At 38.6% G+C, this 25,754-nt stretch overlaps 1 protein-coding gene across 1 annotated transcript; it reads right to left on the bottom strand.

Annotated features, from left to right (window-relative positions):
- Positions 1–8,978: 8,978 nt before the first annotated feature.
- On the bottom strand, positions 8,979–25,644 carry LOC139719339 (egl nine homolog 1-like). The gene is made up of 7 exons (XM_071630754.1): positions 25,452–25,644; positions 21,026–21,875; positions 19,640–19,759; positions 16,218–16,351; positions 14,654–14,733; positions 11,286–11,419; positions 8,979–9,784 (listed from the first exon to the last, which is right to left on the bottom strand). The coding sequence occupies exons 2-7, from the start codon at positions 21,743–21,745 to the stop codon at positions 9,647–9,649; spliced, it is 1,326 nt and encodes a 441-aa protein (XP_071486855.1). The 5' UTR covers positions 21,746–21,875; positions 25,452–25,644; the 3' UTR covers positions 8,979–9,646.
- Between the last annotated feature and the right edge of the window lie 110 nt (positions 25,645–25,754).

The raw sequence follows: 25,754 nt of genomic DNA, 5'->3' as shown, positions 1-25,754 counted from the left end.
ATGTTGCAAATGGTGCAATTTGATGCATGTTTTTGCGTGTTTTAACGAGTTGAAACAGTCCCACTTGTTTAAGGTTGCAGTATATTTTAGTGTAGATTATTATTGAACAATATGCCTATAAAATGGTATCATTTAAATAATCTTCTTGTATTAATTCTTACACTGAATATCATGAACGCTGTCTGTTCAGCAATCAAACAGAAAAAGCATGCACACGAGGGTGTAGATGATAGGGGCATATCCCCTCCCACACGAACGTGATTTTGCGTTTTCAGACCTGAAATTCAGCGATCTGGTGCAAATTTTTGGTGCAATACTTTTTCATCGAAGTGTTAAAATCACGGAATTTAGCTCTTATTCCGAATGTGCACCATCTGTGTGTATGTATAAAGTCTAGTGAGGTAGAGCTTAGGGGAAGGGGGATTTCCCCTCCCGCTCGCGGAGCTTTTGCGTTTTTAGAATTGAAATAAAGCGATCTGGGTATAGCCACAGTCTACTTCTATGCATGGCGGAAGGGGGGGGGGGGGGAGGGGCGGGCGAGTAGGGAGAAGGCGTGGGCGAGTGTTATCTCCACCCTTCCCTTCCGATGGAGCTTTTGCCTTTTTGAGGTTGAAATTGAGATATCTCGTATACGCATATTTGATGGAATCAACATTTGGGAAATCACAAAAAAAAAAACCAACTGATGGGGAGGGGGGGGGGGACTGAGGGAGGAAAGGGTCGATTAAAAGGGGAAACTCCCCTTATACATGAGGGAACCTTGAGTTTTCGGAATATAAGTGATAAGTCTTGTGCACTCAGAATGATTCATAATTTTTGTGCAAATCTAAAAAAGTGTACTAAGCTAGGGAAAGAGACACAGAGGGGGAGGGTTTGGGAGGGGGTTTCCCCCTCCCAAGCACGAGAGATTTTGCATATTTTGAATTGAAATTCAACGATCTGGTGCACAATTTGAGTGAAATATTCCAAAAAAATATCTTATTTGATGAAAGGTTGCAAAGGAGACCCGCTTCATGTGCATGCATACAGTATACACGCATTTTTTTTTTCCGCCTCCCAAATCCCCGGTCCAAATCTTAGGGGGGGGGGGGGGGGCGACCGCCCCCATCGCCCCCCCCCCCCCCCCCTGGCTACGCCAGTGCCCGTTAGGTCCCCTTCCATACACTTGTATACAATGGGAGATTGGCAAATTTCCGAATATTTCATCAAAAAAGTGTGCACTTCAATATCCTGCTTCCCATAGATTTAGTACACTTCATCGAATGTTCCGTCATAAATATATATGCGAGACTTTTTTTTTTCATTCCAATTCATAAAATGCAAAGAGAAATCAAAAGCTCTTACCAAATATATGGTAGGGATTAGGGCACACCCCTTTCACACCCTCCCTCTTGCTGTATAAGCCTCCCCTCCGTGCGTCAATACGATTGCACTTCATTACATATTCCATCAAAAGTGTTCACCAGGTCAGATCGTAATTGAGATCATAAAGATGCTAAAGCTCCCTAATGTGGGAGTGGGATAACTCCGCTCCCACGTTCTTCCCCCGCTTGGTCTCACTCCATATCAGACATACTTGCTACACTTCTCTGATACAAATTTCAAGATATTCCAACAAAAGTGTACGCCAGGTCTCTCTCTCCAAAAAACAAAAAAAACAAAAAAACAAACAAAAGAAAAGAAAACAAAACAAAACAAAACAAAACCCCCAAACCCCTAAAAAACAAACAACAAGCAAAGAACAAAAAAACAAAAGCTCCCTCGAAGATGAGGGGAATACCCCACCCCTTTCCGACCCTCCCGCGAGTGCTGGGTCCACCTCCATATACCCCGCATCGCGGGGACAGTCACCAGAGATCTTATCTTTTTACGGCACACTTTGGGATTGACAATTTTCTGAATATTCCACAAGAAGTGTGGATCAGATGATTCTATTTCATTTCTAAAAGTGCAAAAGATTCGTCGTGTAGGAGGGGGTACTCCCTCCCATAATACCCACCCCTGCCATCAACTTCCATACAGTTAGTACACGCGGCATAAGAGCTCTGATACCCCCATTTAGTCATTCACATTTCTGCGAATATCTATTTTTTTTTATTCTTTACCTTTTAAGAGGAAAAATCCAAAAATTTCACAAGTGTGCACCAGATTCCTGAATTTCAAGTCTGAAAATGTAAAATCCCCGCTCGTGTGTGTGTGTGTGTGTGGGGGGGGGGGGGGATATCCCTCCCCCTAACCCTCATACATATAATCACTACTATATTGAATGTCGTCATGAATAGACCCAACTTACAAAAGGTTTCAAATTGATAGATATTACAGTCATGTTCCCTTACGGATCTAGAGTGAGCTATACACTGGCCACCAGTCCTTACTAAATGTATGTTAACAGATGGGATCCAGTTTGCATTCATTAGCTGCTTCTGAGTTGGGCAATCAAAGAATCATACTTCAATTCACTGAGGTAAGCATGAAAGCTGATGATGTGAGTAGGCCCTACATCAATACATCTCCTGTTGGTCAAACTTCAGACAATACACCAGTTTACTGATGCATTAACCTCAGTGGATTATGTTCCCTGGGAATTACTAATAAGTGAGTCAAATCACCCATTCCTCTGTAGTACAGTGTGCACCATTACTTGTTGCTATGTTATGCAAACATCATGCAAGCTGTAAGGGCATCCCTAATAACCTTTGTTTATTAAATATGTGAGCAAACTCGTTTGGTTTAAAGACAAATACACACAGACACAACATGATTCACACAACTCCATAACCTGCATCTAGCTTCACCAAGTAAGGGATACCAACACATTACACATTCTAGAATTAGCTGAATAAATTTGATTTATTCAAAAACAAAACAAAAAAGCACTGGGTAATACATGAATGAATATACTGCCAAGCGGAAGCATAAATTGTTTCAATGTACAAAGCACTAGAAATGATTGATGCACATTTTGTTTTTCTTTCTTTCTTCACTCCCCCTCTTTGGTTTGATTTACATCAAAGTAAAATCTTCATCTGAAACACATAACACAGAAATAGATGCTAGTTGTGATACATACACAACAAAGGAATTATACACAGAAATTATCATGGAAGGGCATGAGTACTAGTACCCTGAAATTCATCCTTTAAAGGGACATCGCAATGCAAATTCATGTTGACTTGTATTGAGTATTAATACCCTAATCGTCAATTATGAGGCTAAACTAAAATCTTCATATATGTCATATACTTCATTGTAAATTCTATTTTTTTTTTCAGATTTCTTGGATATGCCCACAAAAAAACAACAACTTCCAAACCAATAATGTGCCCGCAACATCATCAGTCAATCATTGCCAATGTACACATATGATGAACAAAACATACGACTGCACCTTCTCCCAGACCGAGCGTAACAAGTATGCTTCTGTGTAATGTCTTTTGTTAATCATATTAGTAACGTAGAAACAGCAGGCTATGCTCAGTCTGCGGAAAGGTGCATTTAAGTGTCTTTTATTAATAATTTTAGTACTTTAAAAATGATTGACAGGTGATGTCACTGGATGAATCTTTGTTGGCACGAATTGTCATTATCGTTTAGCCACCAGTGATGTTGAAGGTATCATGAACCAACACTAGTCAACTTGCATTTGCATTACGTAATTCTTTTAGTTTGCTCAGCTTTTTCGTACTGGTACAATATATGTTGTGCCCTGAAATCAAATAAAGATTGTCAGAAAAACACAATAAGAGTGTATGTTGGGGGGGGGGGGGGGGGGAGTCTTGTCAGTATCACAAAGCAATATAATCTATGAGGATATTCACACAGAACAATATTCAGGCAATAGTACAATAATAATCATTTCTTTCCATGAGTGTTTTCATTTTATATGCGTACAATGTATTTATGTAAAAGTTTTGTATAACAGGCTTGGATCATGTGTACAGCAGGTATAATTATTACAAAGTGCATATTGGCATTGCTTATATAAATCTGTATGTACAAAATCATCTACCACTCTCAGCTAATATTCAACATATCTTCAAATGAAATGGTGTAAAACTATAATATATATTTCAGATAATATACACCATAAACTTATACTTCAGTTCTCTCCTTCATTTCTTTTTTTTTCCTGGTCATATTTTTGCCACATGATTATATCGACTCTCAATCTCAGAACTTGATAGTGTGGTTACATGTCTTTGCAACAGAAAACAGACAAGATAGAGAGATAGAAGTCATGAACTAGGCAATGCATGGCGGAAACATTTATCAATATACAAGAATAAAATGTCATTTGGCTGTCTGATATCACATAAATACATGTAAAGGTTTTATATCCCTTTCTCAAATGTCAAAATTTCGCACAATTGAAAACAAACGTCTCCCAACATCGTGTATAAAATCCTTATACAGTAATACACCTCAGAGTTTAAAAAGAAAGAAATGAAAAGCTAATCCTATGTCACTTGAGAATATATTCCACTTTTGTATCAAGAATAATGGTTGGAATTTTTTCAGGGTGTAAATAAATTCACAGGAAATCTAGAGAGTTATCGCTCCATCATAAAGAAGTTTCCAGTTTTATTATTCTGAGGAAAGGTCTGAATTACATACCACTGCAATATACTGGCTTACAAAGGAGTCTTATTTTTACAGGGTTGCAAAAGGGACTCATAAACTTTAAAGGAACTGTACAGTACAGGTTGAGGTGGGGATTCATGTTTTAAACATTCCTAAGTGAGATAATGAGAAACCTCTTATAAAATATGAAAGAACCAGTAATTTTAAAAAGGATTCAATGTTTATTTGATGAAAATCGGTTTTCAAATGGCTGAGATATCCAAAAAAGTGATAATAATAAAAGGCGACAGGCCATGCCTTTTATTAGGATCTCTTTGTTTCACCTTGTTTTTGGATATCTCAGCCATTTCAAAACCGATTTTCATCAAATTAACTTTTGATATCCCTTAAAATTGCATGCTCTTTGACATCTCATAGAGTGGTTTCTGAATATCTCGCAAAACGTTAAAAGCTAAATCCTCACCTCAACCAGAACTGTACACACCCTTTAAGCTCCATAGTAGTGTAGCAAGAAATGACCTACTAGGCTTTTTACATTTGCATCATAATCAGCCACATGACATTATGACCATAACGGTATCGAGCATGTATAGACCTAATTTCAACCAACATAAACCATGCAATTGAAGATTGTGAACACACTGTACCTGGCAATCATTGTGGTACAGGGCACTTCATTTTCCTTGTATTAAGTGTCAATCAAGTAACATTTACCATTTGGTCATGTTCATACATCATTACTGTGTTGGGTATACATAACGGAGAAACAAACAAACAGACAAACAAACAAGACTCCTACTCCACCAGAAAGGGAATGACTTCTGTCAGATGGCCAAACTGAACACCACGTTTTGCCATGAACACATCTGATGGCCTTACTGGTCATTTCACAGGATGTTTGGTATTCAGCTATGTCCTCCATTCTTCTCCGCCGATTGTTGCAGTTAGTTATAAAAGTGCACTCCCAAACTTGTTCTATGTATTAGAGTTCAACGCTGGCTATCCACAATAAGGCTAGCATGATTGCAAATCCATCACAATTTTGAACAGTGTCTGCAAGAGCTTGTACTTGGAACACTGAAGAGGATTAGGTGAATGTCAAGCATTGAGGAAAATGACAAACAAAACAACAAACAGCTTGAAGACTATCTGACACACATAGTAAACAGACTTATAAAGGTAGTTGGCCTAAAAACAGAATGGCATTCATCTGGTAAACACATCACAGCATATGACCATGAAGAAAATGTTGAAAACATTTATAATTAGAATAAAATGCTTTGAACTATTATAAGACACCTGGAAGCCCTACAGATGTAACACAAAAGACAAAACAGGACAACCTTCTTCTAAAAAATGAAATCAATGAAATCAACAGAGTACCGTTGTTTGACTTGGCTAATCAAGGGCATATTATCAAAATTTGGCACGTAGCATCTCCTCTGACATACGATCTCAAGAAAATTCCAAATGCCTGTAAAAGAGGGAAATATGCGAGTACATCAATTCAATAGAAAGATCACAAAAATAGCACGAAAGCATCTATCAGCAGTACAATGATTAAAGTGCAAAGCCTCTCTATATCTAAATCAACGTTAATAAACGGAGCAAAATCATACTGACAGAATGATAGAAGTCTAACTGAAATCAGACGTAGAATGATAAGGTTATGGAATCTAGAGTGTCCCGTTCCTATGGAACATTTATAATGCTCACATCTGCTCATGCAATTAAAACAAGGTGATGAAATCTTTGCAACACAAGCCTACCAATTGCTTTGCACACAGATCTTTTCAAAAGTTCCTTGTTTTACATGAAATAAGAGGAATTTTTGTGTCAACTTTTTGCTACCTTTTAGTAGTCTTACAATGAAGATTTTAAGGGAGGGATGGGGCCATACTTCTCAATGACTGAATGAAATCATGATTTTACTATTTTTTTTTTCTTTTCTTTGTGCACATACTACTAAGAAAGCTGTGAGGAAAACCCAGGGAAATGAATGTGTGGAAAAGAAATGATAAGGAATGGTTTCAACACTATGGTATTGACAATAAATACAATTTCAAAGATTTGGCACTTGCTAAATCATCATTATCAGCGTCTTGGAATATACACGCTTGGTTGGCTGGAAACAATATAACATAAAATTAGAAAAAAAAATGACTAAACAATGTTGTAAACATGGAATATTGGCTATGTGGAAATGTTCTCATTTGTGCTCGATATTAACATTTAAAAAAAAATCAAAACATACAAATATTTTGCTCCCCGCATTTAATCTCCTTGAGATTATAACATTATTTGTACAATGTAAAATGTAAAATGTGATTGTGGTCTCAACAGTGATATCCAGATAAACTGGTTATTATTGCTGTTGTGCCTTTTTTTCCTTCCTTTTTTTTTTTAATTGGGGGAGGACCTGAAAGAGAAGCTTATTACATTATATTAATTCAATTTCAGCATGTTCACGTTTTGGCCAAGAAGAATCTGCAAATATGAAAGCAACATAGAGAAGATATTATTGTAAAATTTCTATGTTTTCAAACTGCCAGACTTTGCCTAACAGTTAAAGGGGATGGCTAATAACTGATCAGTGGGAATCAGTGGTAATGCTGGGGGATGATTGTTCCAATCCTCTTGGGATTCATTTAAGAAAACATTATATATCTATTGTTGTGTGAAAATTATTTGCTTTAGAATGGTCGCATATTCAAGTAATGTGCAGTTAGTAGCTGACGATCGCCCCGTCACTGTACAGGCATGCTAACCTGGAAACATTAAACTGCACATTACTTGAATATGAGACCATTCTGAAGCAAATAATTTGCACACAACAACAGATATATAATGTACTCTTAAATGAATACCACAAGGATTGTAACAATCATCCCTCAGCATTCCCACTAATTCCCATTGATCAGTTACTAGCCATCCCCTTTAAAGTCTTTTTCTTCAACATCCTCACATACCAAGTATTAAAGTCCACATTTTCATTTAATCTGAGAAAGTCATCCTCAGCATGTAAACAAGCAATGCCACCACTGTGATAAACATAACTCTCTGATGTTATCATATCACTTTTGCAGTAATTGTACAACTATTCCCTATATTCCTTCAAAGCACATGCTCTTCTGTTATGCTCCTACCAGGGAGTTTCAATGATGGAGCTGAATAAATCATTCATGATACCATTGCTACGTGGGGCAGCAAAAACTTGTAACTGAGCAATCTGCAACAGCAGATCATGCAATGTAACAATGACAGAAGATTGAGGGATAGCTTTCACATATTTGTCATTGTGACAGCAGCGTATTCTTTGTAATGAGATGCAGAAATACAAGGGAGAGAAGACACATAAAATAATCCAAAATCTCCTGTTAGTCACTTTGAATGACAACTGGCATATTAGGTAGTTTTCACTTCAATTTGTGCTGGTAGATGGCTTTGGAATGAATAGTATAGCTGGTAAATAAGAACTTGTAGCAATTCATACATAAAGAAATATTTTTAAAAACACAACTAACGCAGTGACAGTAACATTGACTTGAATCTACTCACTCCACTTGAATATTAAAACAGAGTAGCACTGTGAGCCATCTTTATGAAAGGTAGGCACGTCCACCTCAAGCGCCAATCAGACATACTCCAAGCGCTGTGATTGACACCTGGGTTATGTGAACACACTACAACATCAAAGCACAGATGTGCTACAGATTGACTTGTGGTTGTTATCAGTCTCCATGAGCATGCCTTGCTTCATTGCAGCTTTCAGTCCCGATTCAGACACAATTACGAATTTGAGCTTTTGGCTTTTCATCGATAGTAGATGCTGGGGTATACATGGATTTAGTAGACATGGCTTGGCTTGAGTTAGGAATTGCGTCATAGGCTAAACTTGCTTAGACAATGTATGATACTTGGTAAGTATTTCATCCTTGTATTTGATATATCTGTTAGCTATGACTGTTTAAACTGCACTATGCGAATTTATCTTTTGAACACTCTGTACAGACCAGCAATATACAGTGATGAAACTATTTCAGAGTTGCATTTTTTGATATGATGAGTTACTTAGCAATGAAAAAGTACTCATAACCAATAAGAATTTGGAAAGTGGAATGGAAATGGAAAGGGCAGACACCAACAGCTTGCAAATTATGCCTTTCATCAGCACATTTCTGTCGGGAGAACATTATGGAAACAGTCACAGCTACTGTATGCTAACTGCACTACTTACATTCAGTGTGCGCAAAATTAATCTGGCAGTCGGGGGCTTCAGTGCATGGCAAGCGATGCGATAAATATGATCTGAATGTAAGAAAGCCAGTGCTAAAGGCATGCCATTCTTATATTCCTTGCAAAGTATTTCTCATTTGTTTTGCACTCTCTGCCCACGAGTGAAACACTACCAAAGTCCAGTGATGGCTTTTCAATCACCTTTGCTCCCAAACTCTGGAATGACCTTCCTCTCCAAACTCATTTATTACCTACCATGGTCATTATCAGACTTCACAGAAGATCCACATTTTTATGCTTGATAAATGAATATGCATTGACTCTCGATTTTTTGCATTGTGGTTAAGTGCATTACACTCTAGAATATCTAGCTTACATGAAATTTGTTACATGTGTCGTCTTGAAAGGTACTTTGAAACTCTCTCAGCCTTAAATAACTGTGTAGCAATTGCATTATGTTGCGATGTCACTTTTTTATTGTGAGAAACCTTTACGGCATGCTCTAACAAAGGCTCTAAAGAGAGGTCAACATTTCCACACAAATGAAAGATAGATCATATTTTCTTGGCTATTTGCAAAGGAGGAAAACCATGGCAAGAAATGTCTTTACAGAGATGTTAATATTGAAAGGCAAATGGGACGCCACATTTGATGAAATCTTAGCATTTAAATGGGCATGACTTTTTTTGGAATGCGGTCTTTGCTAACAATAAGCTTTCCTAACAAATCACAAAGCAAAATAAAACAAATGAAAGAAATGAACAAAACTCAAGGAAATGGTTAAACAAAGTACATGTATGATGCAACCAGACCCAATGGCAGAGAGACTTTAGGTGGTGAGAGATGAATCGGTCTGTCTCTTCTCCTGGAGGAGAGCCAGAAGAGCCTCCTGGATTGCTGGGGCTATCTTGAGACTGGTGAGCACTTCTCCGGGATTGGGGTGCTGCTCAATCATCGCCAGCACAGACTGTTTGGGGCAAGAACACAGACAGGAGAGAGGAACAGACTGGTGAGACCCAGCAAAGTTTATGAAGACGTGTCTGTTAAAAAAGATACATATCCAGACCTTGTTACAGATAGATGGTGCTGTGTATAAAAAAATTAATGAAATAAAAAAAGAAAAAATTAATAAATGATTAATTAAGTAAAGAAACAACATCCCATAAGTATTATATCTCCTCTTCGTGGAAGAAAATCTTACAAAAGAAGTACAAATTTCAAAGAGGAAAAGTAAAAACTACAGTGCACTCACGTTATAATGAAGTCCTTGGGACCTTCAGTTTCTTTTGGTACACATCAAAATTTCTTTACAGCAAAACAGCAGAGTATGAAGAAATATAATATTATGTATACTGGTGATAATTTTGGGACTTAAATTTTTACTTTGTTGTATTGAGAATGTCATTATGACTGTGTTCGTTATAAAGGGAGTTCACTGTACTTACATTGGCAACCCTGATACTATTTTTACTGTCTGACTGCAGAAAGACAAAACAAAAGTTGGCATACACCTGAAATAGTACTTTACGCACTCCATCCACACAGAACAACATATAACTGAAATGGAGCATCAAGGCACACAAAAAACCCCACAAACAAACTAGAATTATCACTGAAGGTGATTAATACCCCCACCCCTAGTGTTGCTTTATAGTATGTGATGTCATGAGGGCAATGACGTTAATACCAAGTTTGTGCACTTGTCGAATTGGAAACAGAACAATTTTAGTTCACTGTACAATTACAGAGTTGACACCGAGTATAAAACTTACAGTAAATGGAAACATGCTTTCCCCCAGCATCACTACACTTAAAGACCATCATGCACACCAAATTTGACCTTCATAGCTTGAATGGTTTATTTTGATACAACAAACTTTGTTCAGATAAATGGAGTGAATATATTGCAGAAACATATCTACACTAAAACTTTCGCACCACAAACTGTTCTTAGCACGTTGGTTTTTTGCCACCTTTTACTGAGGTACAGGGTCACAAGTGCAGTGCTTAGCTCATAATAGAGTGCCTCTTTCATACATGCTAACATACACGTTTGACTCAACACGCAATTATCACAAGATTGCTTTATTGCCCAATCTACCATGCACACTGCAGGCACATTCAAAACTTAAAAAGGCCAATGTGTAGTATGTGGACCTCTTTAACTTTGGCAAACAGGAGGAATCACAACATTCAAAATTCTCACAGTTACTCATCTTTTCCTTTTCAGTAGACCTGAGACTAAGGAATCAATGTTCTACCAACAGCCTGTAAACACACTGAGAATAATTTTTCACATTAGTGGGGAATAAAGAAAATGCCACAGCTTGTGCAGTTTTGTCCATTTCCTTTCATGATGTCTCCTGGATAATTGCTGCACTTGCAAAATGAAGCTTGCTCTTTACTAATGAGTTGATTTCAGTAGCACGACTCGATGGTCCCGCCCCCTCATATGTGGAGGGTCCTACCTGCAGCTCTTCCTCAGTCGGGCTGTTGAGGGCGCTCTGTGCTTGCTCCTTGATGCGGTCCTCGATGGCCACCTTTTCAGCCTCCTTGGATTTGAGATCCATCAGGGCATACTGCTGCTGCAGCTTGTTGATATCTGAGGGGTTGTAAAAACAAAGGGTAACATGGCATTCAAATGTATGATAGAAACCTAGTGACAAAGGAGTCCTTTGGGACTTGGAAATATGATCAGTATATCCAGTATATTGTTGTATTTGAAGACAAACACACAAAACAAGGGAACAAACCCCAAAAGGATATTGTTCCATTGGGGAAAAACAGATAGTTACAACTAGCGCTTCATCACATCAGATTTCTGTACATCGTTTTTCTAGTGTACCATCTACTAACTACAGTAGAAAATAGAGGTCAAAGATAGATTTTTAAAATTTTTTCATGATCAGCAGTGTCTGAATAGAATGGATAAAAAAAGGTATCTTATCTCACAGCAGACCCATAAAAGACATAAATGCTTGCCGAGTGGGAAATTCCAAGATGGAGAGTGATGACATCATTATGGGGTAGAAACTACTTTTCATTGTGCGAGCAATGCTTAAAGGACAAGTTCACCTTCACAGACATGTGGGTTGAGTGAATGCAGCAATATTAGTAAAACACATCAGTGAAAGTTTGGGGAAAATCCAACAATCTGTTCAAAAGTTATGAATTTTTAAAGTGTCTGCGCAATCACTGCTGGATAAGAAGACTACTACAGCATATGATGTCAGACGCGTGCAACGATATAAGGAAAATAAAAAGAGAATTTCAAAAACCTTTATTTTTTGAAGAAAGTGCACATTTCTTCAACTTGTTACTGACATATATTAAGGGTATTATTATTACCCCTGCCTTCTAAAAGAGAGAAGTCAAGTGACCTTTTGCCATACGAGAAAAGTGAAAATATGTTGAATTTTCTTGATACTTTCTTTATATCGTTGTACACATGTGACATCACAAGCTGTGGTAGTCTTCTCATCCAGCTGTGACTGAGCAGAAACTTAAAAAAATCGTAACATTTGAACTGATGGTCCGATTTTCCTCTAACTCTCACTGAGGTGTTCTACTAATATTGCTGCATTCACTCAACCCTCACGTCTATGAAGGTGAACTTGTCCTTTAACCCTATAAAGCCCAAGGGGGGGCACATTGTGCCCCCCCTACCAGATTTTCACTTGCCACTCCTTAGCCCTTTATCCGATTTCAACCAAATTTGGTGACTTTTCCTAAAATCTTATTGCGACCATTTTGGTATATAATTTAGCTATATCTGATGTTGCTGGTTGCCATGGCAACCATAAACTGACAACCATGTCAGTCAGATTTTGCATCTTTTTTCTGTTCCCATTTCATTTAACAGCATTACTGTGTATGAAATGAAGGTTTCTTGGCTGAAATTTGTGGAGGGAGGGAAATTTGAAGTAATTATAGTCCTGGAAAGTTTTTCTTATTATTTCCTTTGTTTTTATGTGACAAAGGCATAAAACAATAGACATAATAGAGATAATTGAAAACAATAATATTTCCTAAAGATTGCCCTTCTATTTTGTGTTATTTTGATCCCTTCACCCAAGTTATGCCTCTAATGTCATTAGTTTATCATATTATTAATTGGCAATCTCAAAATTCTACTATTTTGCAAATATGAAATGTCATAACTACATGTACCCATTGCAAACATTTCATCTCAGGTCTCATAATGTACTACTTTATGTGGATATGAATAGCGCCCCCATGTGGTGACCTTGAGAAATTTCAACCGTAACAAATAATAAGATTCCACTTGCTTATCATTTGTGCCAAATATGAAAATGATTGGTTTATAATAAGACATATATAATGGGGATAAAGAAATTATACAGAAAAAACATGTTTTTAGCATATTTCCTATGTATTTCTTTATATTTTGGTGAATAGCGCCCTCCATGGGTGACCTTGAGAAAATTCAAATCTATGGTCATGTAGAGTACGAGTTACTCTACCCATGTGCCAAATATGACGATGATACATCAAATAATAAGAAAGTTATATAGGGGGGGCACAATGTGCCCCCCCTTGGGCCTGCGAGGGGTCAAAATAGCTTGGGCTTAATAGGGTTAACAGGTAAAACACTTGCACATGTGGAGATACAGCTTTCTCACAGTGTAGGCGAGAAGAATTCAAAAGCCATTCTACCAAATAAAGCACTCAAAATGGTGTATAAGAGGAATAAATCATGAAATTGGTGAGTTTGACTCATTTCTTGAGTGCTGTAAAACACAATATTTTCACGGCATGACATTTTCACGAATGGGGGCCGACGGTTTTATTCGCAGCATGAAATTTTCGCCAGTTGCCTCCAACATTCAATGCATATACAGTAGTATAGACAAGATCTTTAGCGTGCATTACAATTTCGTGAAACTCGGCTATCACGAAGTTCGCAAAATTAAAATGCACGCCAACATTCCTCTTTTTACAACATGCAAACACATGTATGCCAAATTTTGTGATCTCTCATAATGGCAAAAAGGGGAATTGTACCCCATTTCCTACTTTCTCTCGTCAGATAATACAAGCCTGCACAGCAGAGTGAATGGAAGATATCTGACTGTAGCACGGGGCCTACTACCACACAGTTAACAAGAGGCCCCTGAACTAGAGTCAGGTTTATCAGTCTAGGTCTTTTCTAAATACTCTGTGAATTTCTTGCTTTCTTCACTTTATTCAGTACATCCATGTACTTTGTAAATTTACATTCCTCATGTGCCTGCAAGTACTGTACAAGCTGAAATTTTCATGTACAGATATTTTTGCAAATCGCTACTTGTCTGACATTTCTGCATGCTGTTAATTTCACAGTTGTGAGAGCCCAGTAATCATAGCTTCATCTCTTATTACACAAATAAGAATTATGATTTATTTCATTTATTAAGTTTTATCTACAAAATTGAACAGGGTAGTCCCATTCAGGGCCCAGACATCTGCTTTGAGTAACAACACTAGTACTGTAAACTGAATGTTTTTACTTGGTGGTTCCCTGTGCATAAGCAAACTGTGTTCTGCAGTCAAAGTACTGTCCTAGCATGCCAATATGCCCCAGATATCGCTGCGTCATGGCTCACACAGCATGCTAACCCTATAGTAGTTACTAGTTGCTTGTGATCCAGTGCTGGCATGAGTTGACTTTTTAAAAAAAAAGAAATAACATTTCAGCTTGTTATTGTGTGTTTTTGTATTTGCATGTTGTTATATTTGAGGTTGAATAATATTAGGTAGTGATTACACTATAGCACCTACAGAACCGAGTAGCAAGTGTGGCTGTTAAATAAGATGGTTCAAAGAAAAATCTGACCTCCGTTAGTCCTGGATTTCATGGCCTCATTTGCTTCCTGTCGCTCCTGTTTGTCAAAGTACCAAACTGTGATGGCGTATCTGTTGGACAAAGATTGCACACAGCAACCAAGACGTAGAAAGTCAAAGTCAATATGAATCCTTTCGTAAACATTGTTAATCTGGAAGGATATTATTTCTGATTAGTTTACGTGTACAGCTAAAGAACAAAGGTTTCTCCTGACAGCTAGAAAACTTCCCAATGCTTGCCCAACATAGCAACAACTAATGCATGCACAGTGGATTTTAAAGGGAAATTCCAGTGAAGTTTAAAAAAAAGCCTGAAAAGAAGGAGCAAAATCTTCATAGAACAATGAAGATTTGACCGAAATCAGATGAAAAATATGGAAATTATGACATTTTGAAGTTTTGCTAATTTCTCAGGAAACAATTTTTGAACAGTCAATATAAATATTATGCAAATAGCGAAGTAATATTTTCATCCCCTCACAACTTGTCATATGGTTTGTACATAGAATTTTAAAATATCAAATTTTTCATTCAAATGCAATTACACTCCAGTCTCAAACTGTGGTATATCTAAATGATCATTAATTTCATAACTTCCCTCATTTTTACTTCATTTTGATCAAGTTCTCACATCAGCCTTTTTGGAGAAGACTGACTTGGTCATCTATATTTCCTATCATCAACATTCAGTACAGTACTCTCTGCGTATTCAGGTATCGCTTAAATGGGTACTCCGTTTAATTGGGTAGTAATGTCAAAATCACTTTCAATGCACATTATAATTACCTGATAATCGGGTTGCCTCTCCGCATAAACGGGTAATTTTTTTCTAATCTGATTTTTTACCCACATTTTATTGCAGATATATCACTTTTAGAAATCATGAATGTCAAATTTTCCATGGCTAATCACATTCTCTGCTTAATTTGCAGAGAAGATTGATCATTTGGGGAGTAATCAAACATGATAACACATGTACATGTACCAACTTGCCACATGTAAACGAACATCACACATGTAGCTGGCACTAACAATTGCATAGACAGACATGAGTTGAACACACTTGCGCTCCTTGTGATCGTTTCGGAAAACACATGCGTGTTAGCGAGGAGTCTATAGTCAAACGACAAAGTTTTCTGAAGACATATTTGTCCATAAAAAGAGTGTAAATTATTGCCTGTGACTGAGCAAGTGTAAGGTACATATAAAGTGCCGTGTAAGCGCGCATGTTCAAGCATACAGTGTAGGTGTTTGGTGCAGTGTACAATTAATGCATGTACTGTACTTGCACATTGTGTGTGTCAAATGTGAACGAGACGTGTTCTTCAGTTAATCGGGTACACCGCTTAATCGGGTAAGAAACGCTCTGTCCGAGCCCACCTGATTATGCGGAGAGTACTGCACTGCATTAAACATGATGCACAATGTATCTGTGAACTAGGGGTTTAACGTTCACCTGTTGAACTCACTCTTACAATCAGTTACATTATCATACACCACAGACCCCAGAAATGGCGACACCCTCTTCCCCCCTCACAATCCCCAAGTGGTCCTACCTAGTTTTGAATGCTGGCTGCACCTCGTGTGGATTCCTGCGGTCCGACCAGAAGAAGAGCATCCGATTGAGAAAGGGCTCCACATCCACGTGGTCACCGGATGCAGTAAAGAGTCTCAAGAGACCTCCATCATTCTGCAGAAGGGTATGCCATCACAGGGATAACTTTTATTAAGTTTTATTACCTCTACCAGGGCAGGAGGTTATGTTTTCATCGGTATTGGTTTGTTTGTCACTGTTTGCAAATTAACTTGAAAAGTTGTGAGCAGATTTGAATGAAATGTACAGGAAAGATTGAGTATGACACAAGGAACAGATGACTAAATTTTGGTAGTGATCTGGGAATTTTTATTGGATTTTATGAAGGATTTTTGAAATTTTGGCAAGTAGGTCAATGAACTCAGGAGTTCAATGAAGTCAGGAGTGTATTTGAGGTTTGCATACACACTCTTAAGTGCGTGCTCTGCTTGGGCTAGGTGCCACACAGCTGGAAGCTGATGACATAGACAAAAGGCTTTTCTATTGGGACATTAGGTGATTTTCAGCATACAATTTTTAGTGTATGAGTGGAAATCAGTGGTGGAAATGAGTTGATTGGTGGAAATCTGCACTCTCAGAGTGCTTTTCTAGTTTAAAAAGTGAACAGGGTGGTCACATTCAGGACCTAGGGCCTACTTTTCAAGTTAGCCCTATTACAAATGTAAAATATTGCAATTAGAATCATTTAGTACAACAACAACAAAAAGAAAGTAAAAAATTATGCGGTGCATAATATATGTCCCCGCCGGAAGTAGCATTTTGTAGCAAAATGTACAATACAGGTCAAAAATCAAGGTCAAAGGTCAAAGAAGTCAAAGGTCAAAATTCTGTGTAGAAGTTTTGAAGCCCTCACCTGCTGCCATCACATAAAGCAAACGGAATCGAAATTGGGTTAGAAATGGCGAAGGAGTAGCATTTTGTAGCCATTGTACAATATAGGTCAAAAATCAAGGTCAAAGGTCAAAGAAGTCAAAGGTCAAAATTCTGTGTAGAAGTTTTGAAGCCCTCACCTAGTGCCATCACATAAAGCAAACGGAATCGAAATCGGGTTAGAAATGGTGAAGGAGTAGCATTTTGTAGCAAAATGTACAATACAGGTCAAAAATCAAGGTCAAAGGTCAAAATTCTGTGTAGAAGTTTTGAAGCCCTTACCTAGTGCCATCACATGAAGCAAACCGAATTGAAATCAGGTTAGAAATGGCGAAGGAGTAGCATTTTGTAGCCAATGTACAATATAGGTCAAAAATCAAGGTCAAAGGTCAATGAAGTCAAACGTCAAAATTCTGTGTAGAAGTTTTGAAGCCCTCACCTAGTGCCATCACATAAAGCAAACGGAATCGAAATCGGGTTAGAAATGGCGAAGGAGTAGCATTTTGTAGCAAAATGTACAATACAGGTCAAAAAATCAAGGTCAAAGGTCAAAGAAGTCAAAGGTCAAAATTCTGTGTAGAAGTTTGAAGCCCTCAACTAGTGCCATCACATAAAGTAAACGGAATCGAAATCGGGTTAGAAATGGCGAAGGAGTAGCATTTTGTGGCAAAATGTACAATATAGGTCAAAGGTCAAGGTCAAAGGTCACAACTGAAATTCTGTGTAGAAGTTTCAAAGCTCCCACATAGTGCTATCATATAAAGCAAACAGAATCAAAATTGGCTCATAAATGACAGAGAAGTAGCAAATTGAAGATTTTAATCACACACGGACGCACACACGGACACACACACGCCCGTTTCATAGTCCCGCCCTGCTCGAACTCGTTCGGCGGGGACAATAAACATGTGAAAGCATAAAAGATGCAATATCTACACAGATCAAAAGTGATACAAAGACAAAAGATACTTTGGCATTAGTAGTTGTATGTACCAACACAAGAATGATTTTAAAAGGATATTAGAAGCAGTTAACCTAACACAATATTATGCATTCCATCAAAAGATTCAGAAAAATGGATCCATCTGTTTCTTCTTGTTCTCTTTTTCTATGTTTTGAACTTCATTTTTTTTTTTTTTAAGAAAACCATTTTTAACTGCCAGCATGTAAATGCTTGCATTCTGGTATACTGTAAAAGCCGTTATTTTCAGGAGGGTTCAATTTTCGCAAATTTTGCAAATCACTGTTCAGCCACGAATTTAACAACACATGAAAATATCGCGAATGGACAGACATAAGTGCACTATGTGATAGTCCTTGGTGTTGAAACGCGAAAACAACATTTCACGCAAATGTCTGTGACCTCATTCATGAAAATATCTGTATACAAAGTAAAAGCTTTTATAGTTGTTCAGTTTCATAACATGAAAAGCAACAACAAATGTCTGGAAGGTCCACTCAATTCATGTGAGAACTTATGTAGTGTACTTATTGTCAGCAAAACTTAATTACAAGAAACTGGCTGAAGTTGAAATGCACACTGTGTGTGTATTATGCATTTCAACTTGAGCCAGCTTATGCCCCAGTCACATAGACATCCTGGATCACCCTGGACCATCCCGGATCTGATCCGGGAAGAGATCCGTGTTGACGCTGGGAGGCCAACATGGCAACTTTTGGAGGTCAAAAACAACCGGCGTCGTCCAGGGATTGCCATGTTGGCAGAGCAATCCGGGGTGGTCCATGTGGCTGCCGTGTAGCTGCTGTGTTGATCCATGTAGTTGACGTGTTGATCTGTGAAGATGCCGTGTTTGTCCGTGTAGACGCCGTGCTCTTCTGGCCTTATCCGTGTAGCTGCGATGTTGATACCGTGTGTACAGTCATACCAAAATCCCGGATCTCCCCAGACGTCCCCGGATCTCCCCGGATCACCGTGTAAATCCTTGAGCATCCGTGCTTATATGTGACTGGGGCATTACTTGTAATTTAGTAGCACCATTGTAACTTGTAAATGAGTTCTCACATGACTGAAGTGGAAATAATACATCATGATGATGAACATTGCACCCAGCTAAAATAGACAGGAATAGACTGGCTTACAAACACTTTCAAACTGTATGACACATTCCTGCAGGTTGTTCCTGATGGCCTGGCAGCTTGGTCAAGCTTGCCTGACATAGTAACGATTAATGTATTCAAACATGACTTACTGAAATGCATAGTGCACGAACACAGTAAACTGGTCCTTTGGCTTTATTGACTTTGTGTAAAAGTGGAAATTTTCGTGTATTTCATGAAATGTGCAACTAGTGCAAAAAATAAAAGCATGCAAAATATTTTGCTTGCCACATAAACACTAATCTTTATTTTGATTCTACTGAATTAAACCAAAAAGAAGAAAAACTCAACTAACCTGGACGAGCATGAAATATTACGCGAAAATGTCCACTTTTACAGTAACTCAATGCTGGCCTAAAGCTCACACATTTCTGTGTTTCCTTGTTCTCAACTTACCCTAGCATCCCATCCTTCATTGAGATAGTAAAGACATGTGATGCAGCGGCCATCTTTGTTGGGATTGTCGACATGACAGGCATACCCAGTACCGTTACCAGGGTAGCAAGCAACCATAGCCTGTAAAATTGTTATTTTAAGGGGGAAAAAATGACGCTAATTTATGAATAGTGAAGCTTCTAAAAAGCAGTCAATACAAGTAGGAGTCATTCAGTATGTATTCAAATTATCAACCAAGAGAGGCATGAGTTCCCAAAGAGCTGCTATATAAGGCAACAAATCATGTAGCCAATGTATCCCTGTTACCACATAGTCATGTATCTCAGCATTTTTAAAGTATTAACAAAATACTATAAATTGTCAATAAGACATTCAGTTGAAATAAATACTAGTTACCATCTCAGGCTTGTGTGGTCTGTCATTATACTGAAAGAATTGGCCAGAATCTACAAATCAACCTACAAGAGACTTAAGATGGAGACATTATCTACCAACGGTTATCAAATATCTACATTGTATGTCACCGAAAAAACAAACCATATTTATAATGCATTTGACAATACATTATGATGGAAAATAGAAACTAGAAAATAGAAGCTTGTCAAATGGGAGGAATTGAAACAAAAATTTAGAAGTGCTCCCTTTCAGATTTTGCTGATCTGAAAAGGATTACAATGCACAGTAAAAAACAAACAACCCCCATCCCCCCAAAAAAAAGTTCTGGAGGGAAAGAATTTCTCCAGTCAGAAAATTACATGTTGTAGTTTGCATGCGTAGTCAAATAAGGAACAAACAAGCATAACTTTAATTCAAAAACCATATTTTCTCAGTTTGGATGAAGAAAATAAAGTATCTATGCAGTAAAAGCATACAAATTGGAAGCTCCTTGCAGCCAACACCCAAATGATGTTAAAGGCACATAGACCCAGTGGTTTAGTCGAATGCGTACGTGGGCGCACGGCGCAAGTTTCCCATAGAGACCTATGCTATTGACTCCTCTTTAGCACTTATACTGTGACCCATTTCCACGAGTCCGAAGAAGTGCGATCTACTGTAGTCAGTGGTCCAATCACAGTTCGGTTCATAATTCGGCTGATAATGACAGCTTCAGCAAACTTCTTCTGTGACGTCATACTTAGAAGCATGCACCCTGGCATCACTACAATATACAGACTGCATGATGCGCAGAAGACAACAAAGGCGATGTTACCTAGCAACACCTACGCGCTTTACTCTTGATGACGGCTCAACTTCAGCAATCTTCGCATCATGCTAACCGTGATCGGCAAGATCATCAAACAGCGCCCCCGTAACCACCGGGTCTTGTGCCTTTAACATAAATAGAGACAATTAGCGTTTCTCATTGTAATCTGATAACTTTCTAACCTTTGTTCTCCCTCCTATTTCATATTCGCCATCAAGACAGCTGTTGATTCTAGAAAGCAGTCCGTCTAAGGTTTTCACATGAAGGCAGATGTATGGGAAATTCTCCTTTTCGTTGCCCTGAAGCCATGTGATCTTGTCCCCCCTGATGGTCTTCTTTGTCACAATCTGTGACGCCTCACTGCTTGTCCTCCCGCCAGACAGCTGACCGTCCACAAAGATGCCGGACGAGTGGAGCTTGGACACTTCACTGCGGATAGCAAGGGCAAGTTTGGAGTTTAAGAAGTTGTTCACAACACAGTAGTTGTCCTGCTTCAAGCGTGCTGTCACATGTGCAGCAAGCGTGGCGGGGTCTTTGGCAGTGGGCTGAGGGAACTGGATGGGTTTGTACGGCCTCTCGTCAAACTGGAAGGATAGGTCGATGGTCTTGCTTTGCGTCCCTGGGTTTGCATCTCCCTCCCCTGGGGCTTTAGCTTGGTCATCGGGTTGTTTCCTCACTTTGTCAGTGTTGACCACTGCAGCAGCAGGTTCCTTTGAAGTCACTTTGTCCTTGCATGTTTTCTTGTGCTTTTTCCAGTCCTGCTTCTGATGTTCCTTGCTACAGTAAGCAACCGACATACACTTGGCGCATCTCATTAGCTTCTGACTCTCACCACAGACAGCGCACGAAACTGGACTTACTGGAGGAGGTACAGCCACCTCGATGTCCTGCCTCAAAGCCATGATAATGTCTTCACAATCTTCAGAGTACAAAACTCTCTTGAGTGACTTCAATGGATGGCAAGGTGAGGATCATGACCGTGCCATTACATTGTTGGTCATTATAGGATCTTCAGTAGGCTCCTGGCATACCCTGTAATGGCAAAAGAGATAAAATTTTTCATTAGATAATGATCATACAAAGTAAATTATCAACTGCCAATGCCTGAAGTCATACAAAAGAAAACAACTAAACATACATTGCTTGAACTGAAAAGGTGCTTACCCAAATACTGAAATCAAGATGGATGTGATTGTTGAGTTTACGACACTGATCATGTTGGCCTCTCAAGATGAATGTTATCCATTTGTGTACAGAAAAAAAAAGAATGATTATTTATTTAGTTCTACAGACTAGTCGAAAAAGTAAAATGAGACAGTAGCTCCAGTCCATGAAAAAGGTCCCTGTATATGCAGATTGGATATCTACACTGATATGAATAACTGTCTGTGTTATAAGAAAGAGTTCCTATTGTACCCTCCCCCCCCCCACCCCCCCCCCCCCCAAAAAAAAAAAAAAAAATGCATACTTTTCCCAAATCCAATATTTTAAAAGAGGGGGCACTTCTGATGGAAATTGAGTAAAATGGGGCATGGTATACTTTAGGGGATTATTATTCAATATCAACCAACACCTTAATCCTAACCAAACTCAAACCGTAGTGCAAGGGTCTCTGGAATCCATTATGTACACTAGGACTCCAGCATCCTGTAACAGTACAGACCCCATTTTGTTTTCTTTTTTGTCACTCTCTTTGCCTAAGAAGCAATACACATGGTTGGAAATATTATTCCCACCAGGCACATACATTTATGATAATTCTATTACGTTTTGTTTTGTTTTGTTTTGTTTTCGAGGGGGGGGGGGGTTCAAAATGATTTCTAAATGATAGTTACCTGCAGTAGTTATTTTATATGTACTGACATTCTTATAAAATATTGTACTGAGAGGTGAAATCCACCTACAATGTAACTGTTGCAATGATCTCCTGTCCACATTGCAGCAAAAATTTCCTATATTTCTAAGCATGACTTGGGATATTAATTCATTAACCTCATCCACAAAATTTAACTCTCTCTGAATAATGATTGCATGGTCTCTGTTACTGCATTCATGAGAGAAAAGTAACATCAAATACAGGGTATTCGATGAAATCAATAGATAGTCTGTAGCCTAATACCAATTTTTCCTTTAGTCCTAGTACTAATCTGGTATCACAACTGCAGTCATTCATGATTGCTTAGACTAAACATGTTTTATGGCATGTGGAGAGCTTTTCATAGGTTACAAAACGTACACAAGACCAAAGTGATGAAATGACGCAACACCGTCAAAACCCAACACACACAAAGTCGATCAATAAAGACTAGAATAGATTCTAACTGTGCAATCTACAACTCCAGTACTAGGGAATCAACAGACTTAACCAACCTCGAAGATTCTTGCAGATCTTGGTAACACTAACAGTGTGTGTCATGACATAGGGGTAGGGTGCATGTGCCAATATCTAATTTACAAGGTGCAAGTAAAAACTGCCTCAAAACAAGCTGCTGCCACCTTCCGTCAGCAGGAGACGAAAGGCATTGACTGACGAGACCTTCACAACATTGTCTGGGAGAGCATTCCAAGACTTAACCATTCTACAAGGAAAGAATGAGTTTTGTTTTCTTTTTTTGTTGAGTCCGGGATTTGGGGATGAGGGGCAAAATCGATCATGGAATAGGCCCCACCACAGTGCATGTGCCACCGTGCATTTGATAGCAAGGAAGGTTAGGTTAGGTTTAGGGTTTAGGTGTAGGTTTATCATAGGGTTGTATCTATATATGCATGGTTAGATTAGTCAAGGGACATTGGGAAGTCTTTCCTAGTTTAGGGAGAAAGAAAAGAAAGAACAATGGAAAAAAGGAAAGAATAGGGAACACAAGATGCTACTGTATGTTGTGGAAATCAGCCCTGCTGCTGTATCAATTCAATCACACATAAACGCTGTTTGGTGGGGCTGCTTTCACGAATCATACTGTGGAAGAAAGCCCCACTGCTGTGCTCATGTCTGGATGTATGATTGAGGGTACCACCTAAAGCAGGGCTCGACACTAACGGTTGCCCGGTGGCCCGGGGCCACCAAAAATGAAAGTTGGGCCACCAAATTTCAAAAAAGGGCAAATTTGGTGGCCCGCCTCGGGCCACCAAAATTTTTTGAAAAGTATGTCAATAAATTTGTAACTTTTTGCGCCGGAAATTAGCAGTTAAATTTGTTTAAAGGATGGATGAAAAGAACTGAATGAGTGCCTGAGAGTGAGTGTTGCAAGTTTGTTAAAGTTTATTTATGAGTAAATATGTCCAACTTCTAATTCTTACTATCATAAAACTTAAATATTTGACTCATTAAATAAAGAACTTCTAATGTTTTTTATTATTTTTTTTCGGGACACCAAATTTTTCTCTTGGGCCACCAAAAATTTGAAATTTAGGATTTTGGTGGCCCCATCGGACCACCAAACAAAAAAGTTAGTGTCGAGCCATGCCTAAAGGCACCCTACCCTAAGGATCTGCAACTCATTTATTCAAAAAAATATGAAGCAAATTCGCCTAACTTTTTCCTCAAATATGCCGTAAATACTGCACAAGCAGTTTCAAATCTCGTGACCGTCCTGTTGATTCTGAATCTCCGTTGTAAAATAACACAATTTTAGTGCATGCGACACATTTTCTTCGTGCAGCTTAAAAAGGGTACCGTACCTCACGATCGGCACCCTCTCCCTCCATAGTTAATACATGTGAATTTCACAGTCATACATCGTTACTGAGCGGGTGTGTAATTGAAATGTGTGTAGTCTGGTTTGTTAGTTTGTTTATGAGTTTGATTTTCGTTTCTTCATTTTTATTGTTTTCATAGCTAATGGCACTTAATCCCACGCATACCTTTCGTTCTATACGCAAGCAGCCATGATACGCAGGGTGCTGATGTTAAGTACCCTGCCGACAGGTGGTACCCTTAGCCTTACCATACCGTGGCATTGAACTTGAATGCCACACACTGGGGCTGAATTCACAAGTATAACTATAAGTTATCACACTCCCACGGGACAGGAAAGCTGCTGTAGTATCATTAGTAGGCCCTATACGGCTATGCTGGATGAAGTAAACTACGTTACGTACCACAACTAACAAATTACCACTACCACTTACCAGTGACAGTGTACCACAGTACCAGTACTACAGTAATTATTTGTGTTCACACCTCTGGATCGGATGGTCTACCTGGTGGATTTGGGTGATGAAAGCCTCACTCAGTTTTGTTAATAAATACATTCCAATATTCAACAACATCATTACCCGTACAGCCCATTACAGTACCAGTGCGTCATGGTAGGCTGGTAGTTTTAGGTTAGTCGGAAGAATGATAGCACTAAATATTACAAACACTGCACTGCCTATCTAGCTCAGAAGCTCAGTGCAGTGTATTTTATTTAGGCTACAGTGCCAATCTTATGCAAATCGTTTGAGAACAGTCGTCTCTATTACTAGTATTGCTCTGGTAAATTATACTATTTAGGCCTATAAACTGTTAATAGATCTAGTGAATTAGTGTAAAGTTTTAGGAACGTCCTTTTAGTTTTACCTTAAGTTAAATTAGTCCCTAGATCTAATATAAATATATTTGTTTACCAATTGACCAGTCGACAACTGAAACAGACGCAGAGGTGTTGAAGTTCCTTCGCTTGATCAGTCTGAGGTGATAATTTCACATGTTGTTTTATCGTCCATGGTTTTACCCCCTCCTCATCTCCTAGGATCCAGGCTCAGTATTCTGATGGGCATGAACGACGGCACATCTTCAGATGTCAGATGTGCATAAAAGCGCAGTAGCGCATTCTCTCACTCGCAACATGCATACAGTACCAATGTACAAGTGTACTCAATACACTGTTTATTCAAGAGCGGTAGGGATAGCGCGGCGCCAGGCGGTGG

Source organism: Diadema antillarum, unplaced genomic scaffold, assembly GCF_040938485.1.
Source record: "Diadema antillarum isolate AM-2024a unplaced genomic scaffold, OU_Dant_1.0 scf00000109, whole genome shotgun sequence".
Classification (NCBI taxonomy): Eukaryota; Metazoa; Echinodermata; class Echinoidea; order Diadematoida; family Diadematidae; genus Diadema; species Diadema antillarum.
This window is presented reverse-complemented; position numbering and strand designations above follow the sequence as displayed.

Bases quoted from the DNA above. Each gene is read 5' to 3' on its own strand.
- LOC139719339 (XM_071630754.1), bottom strand. From the start codon at position 21,745: ATGGCTTTGAGGCAGGACATCGAGGTGGCTGTACCTCCTCCAGTAAGT. The intron at 14,734-16,217 runs GTAGGACCACTT...TTTGTCCAACAG, and splicing joins CAGCCAGCATTCAAAACTAG to ATACGCCATCACAGTTTGGT. The intron at 9,785-11,285 runs GTAGGACCCTCC...TGCCCCAAACAG, and splicing joins CGACTGAGGAAGAGCTGCAG to TCTGTGCTGGCGATGATTGA.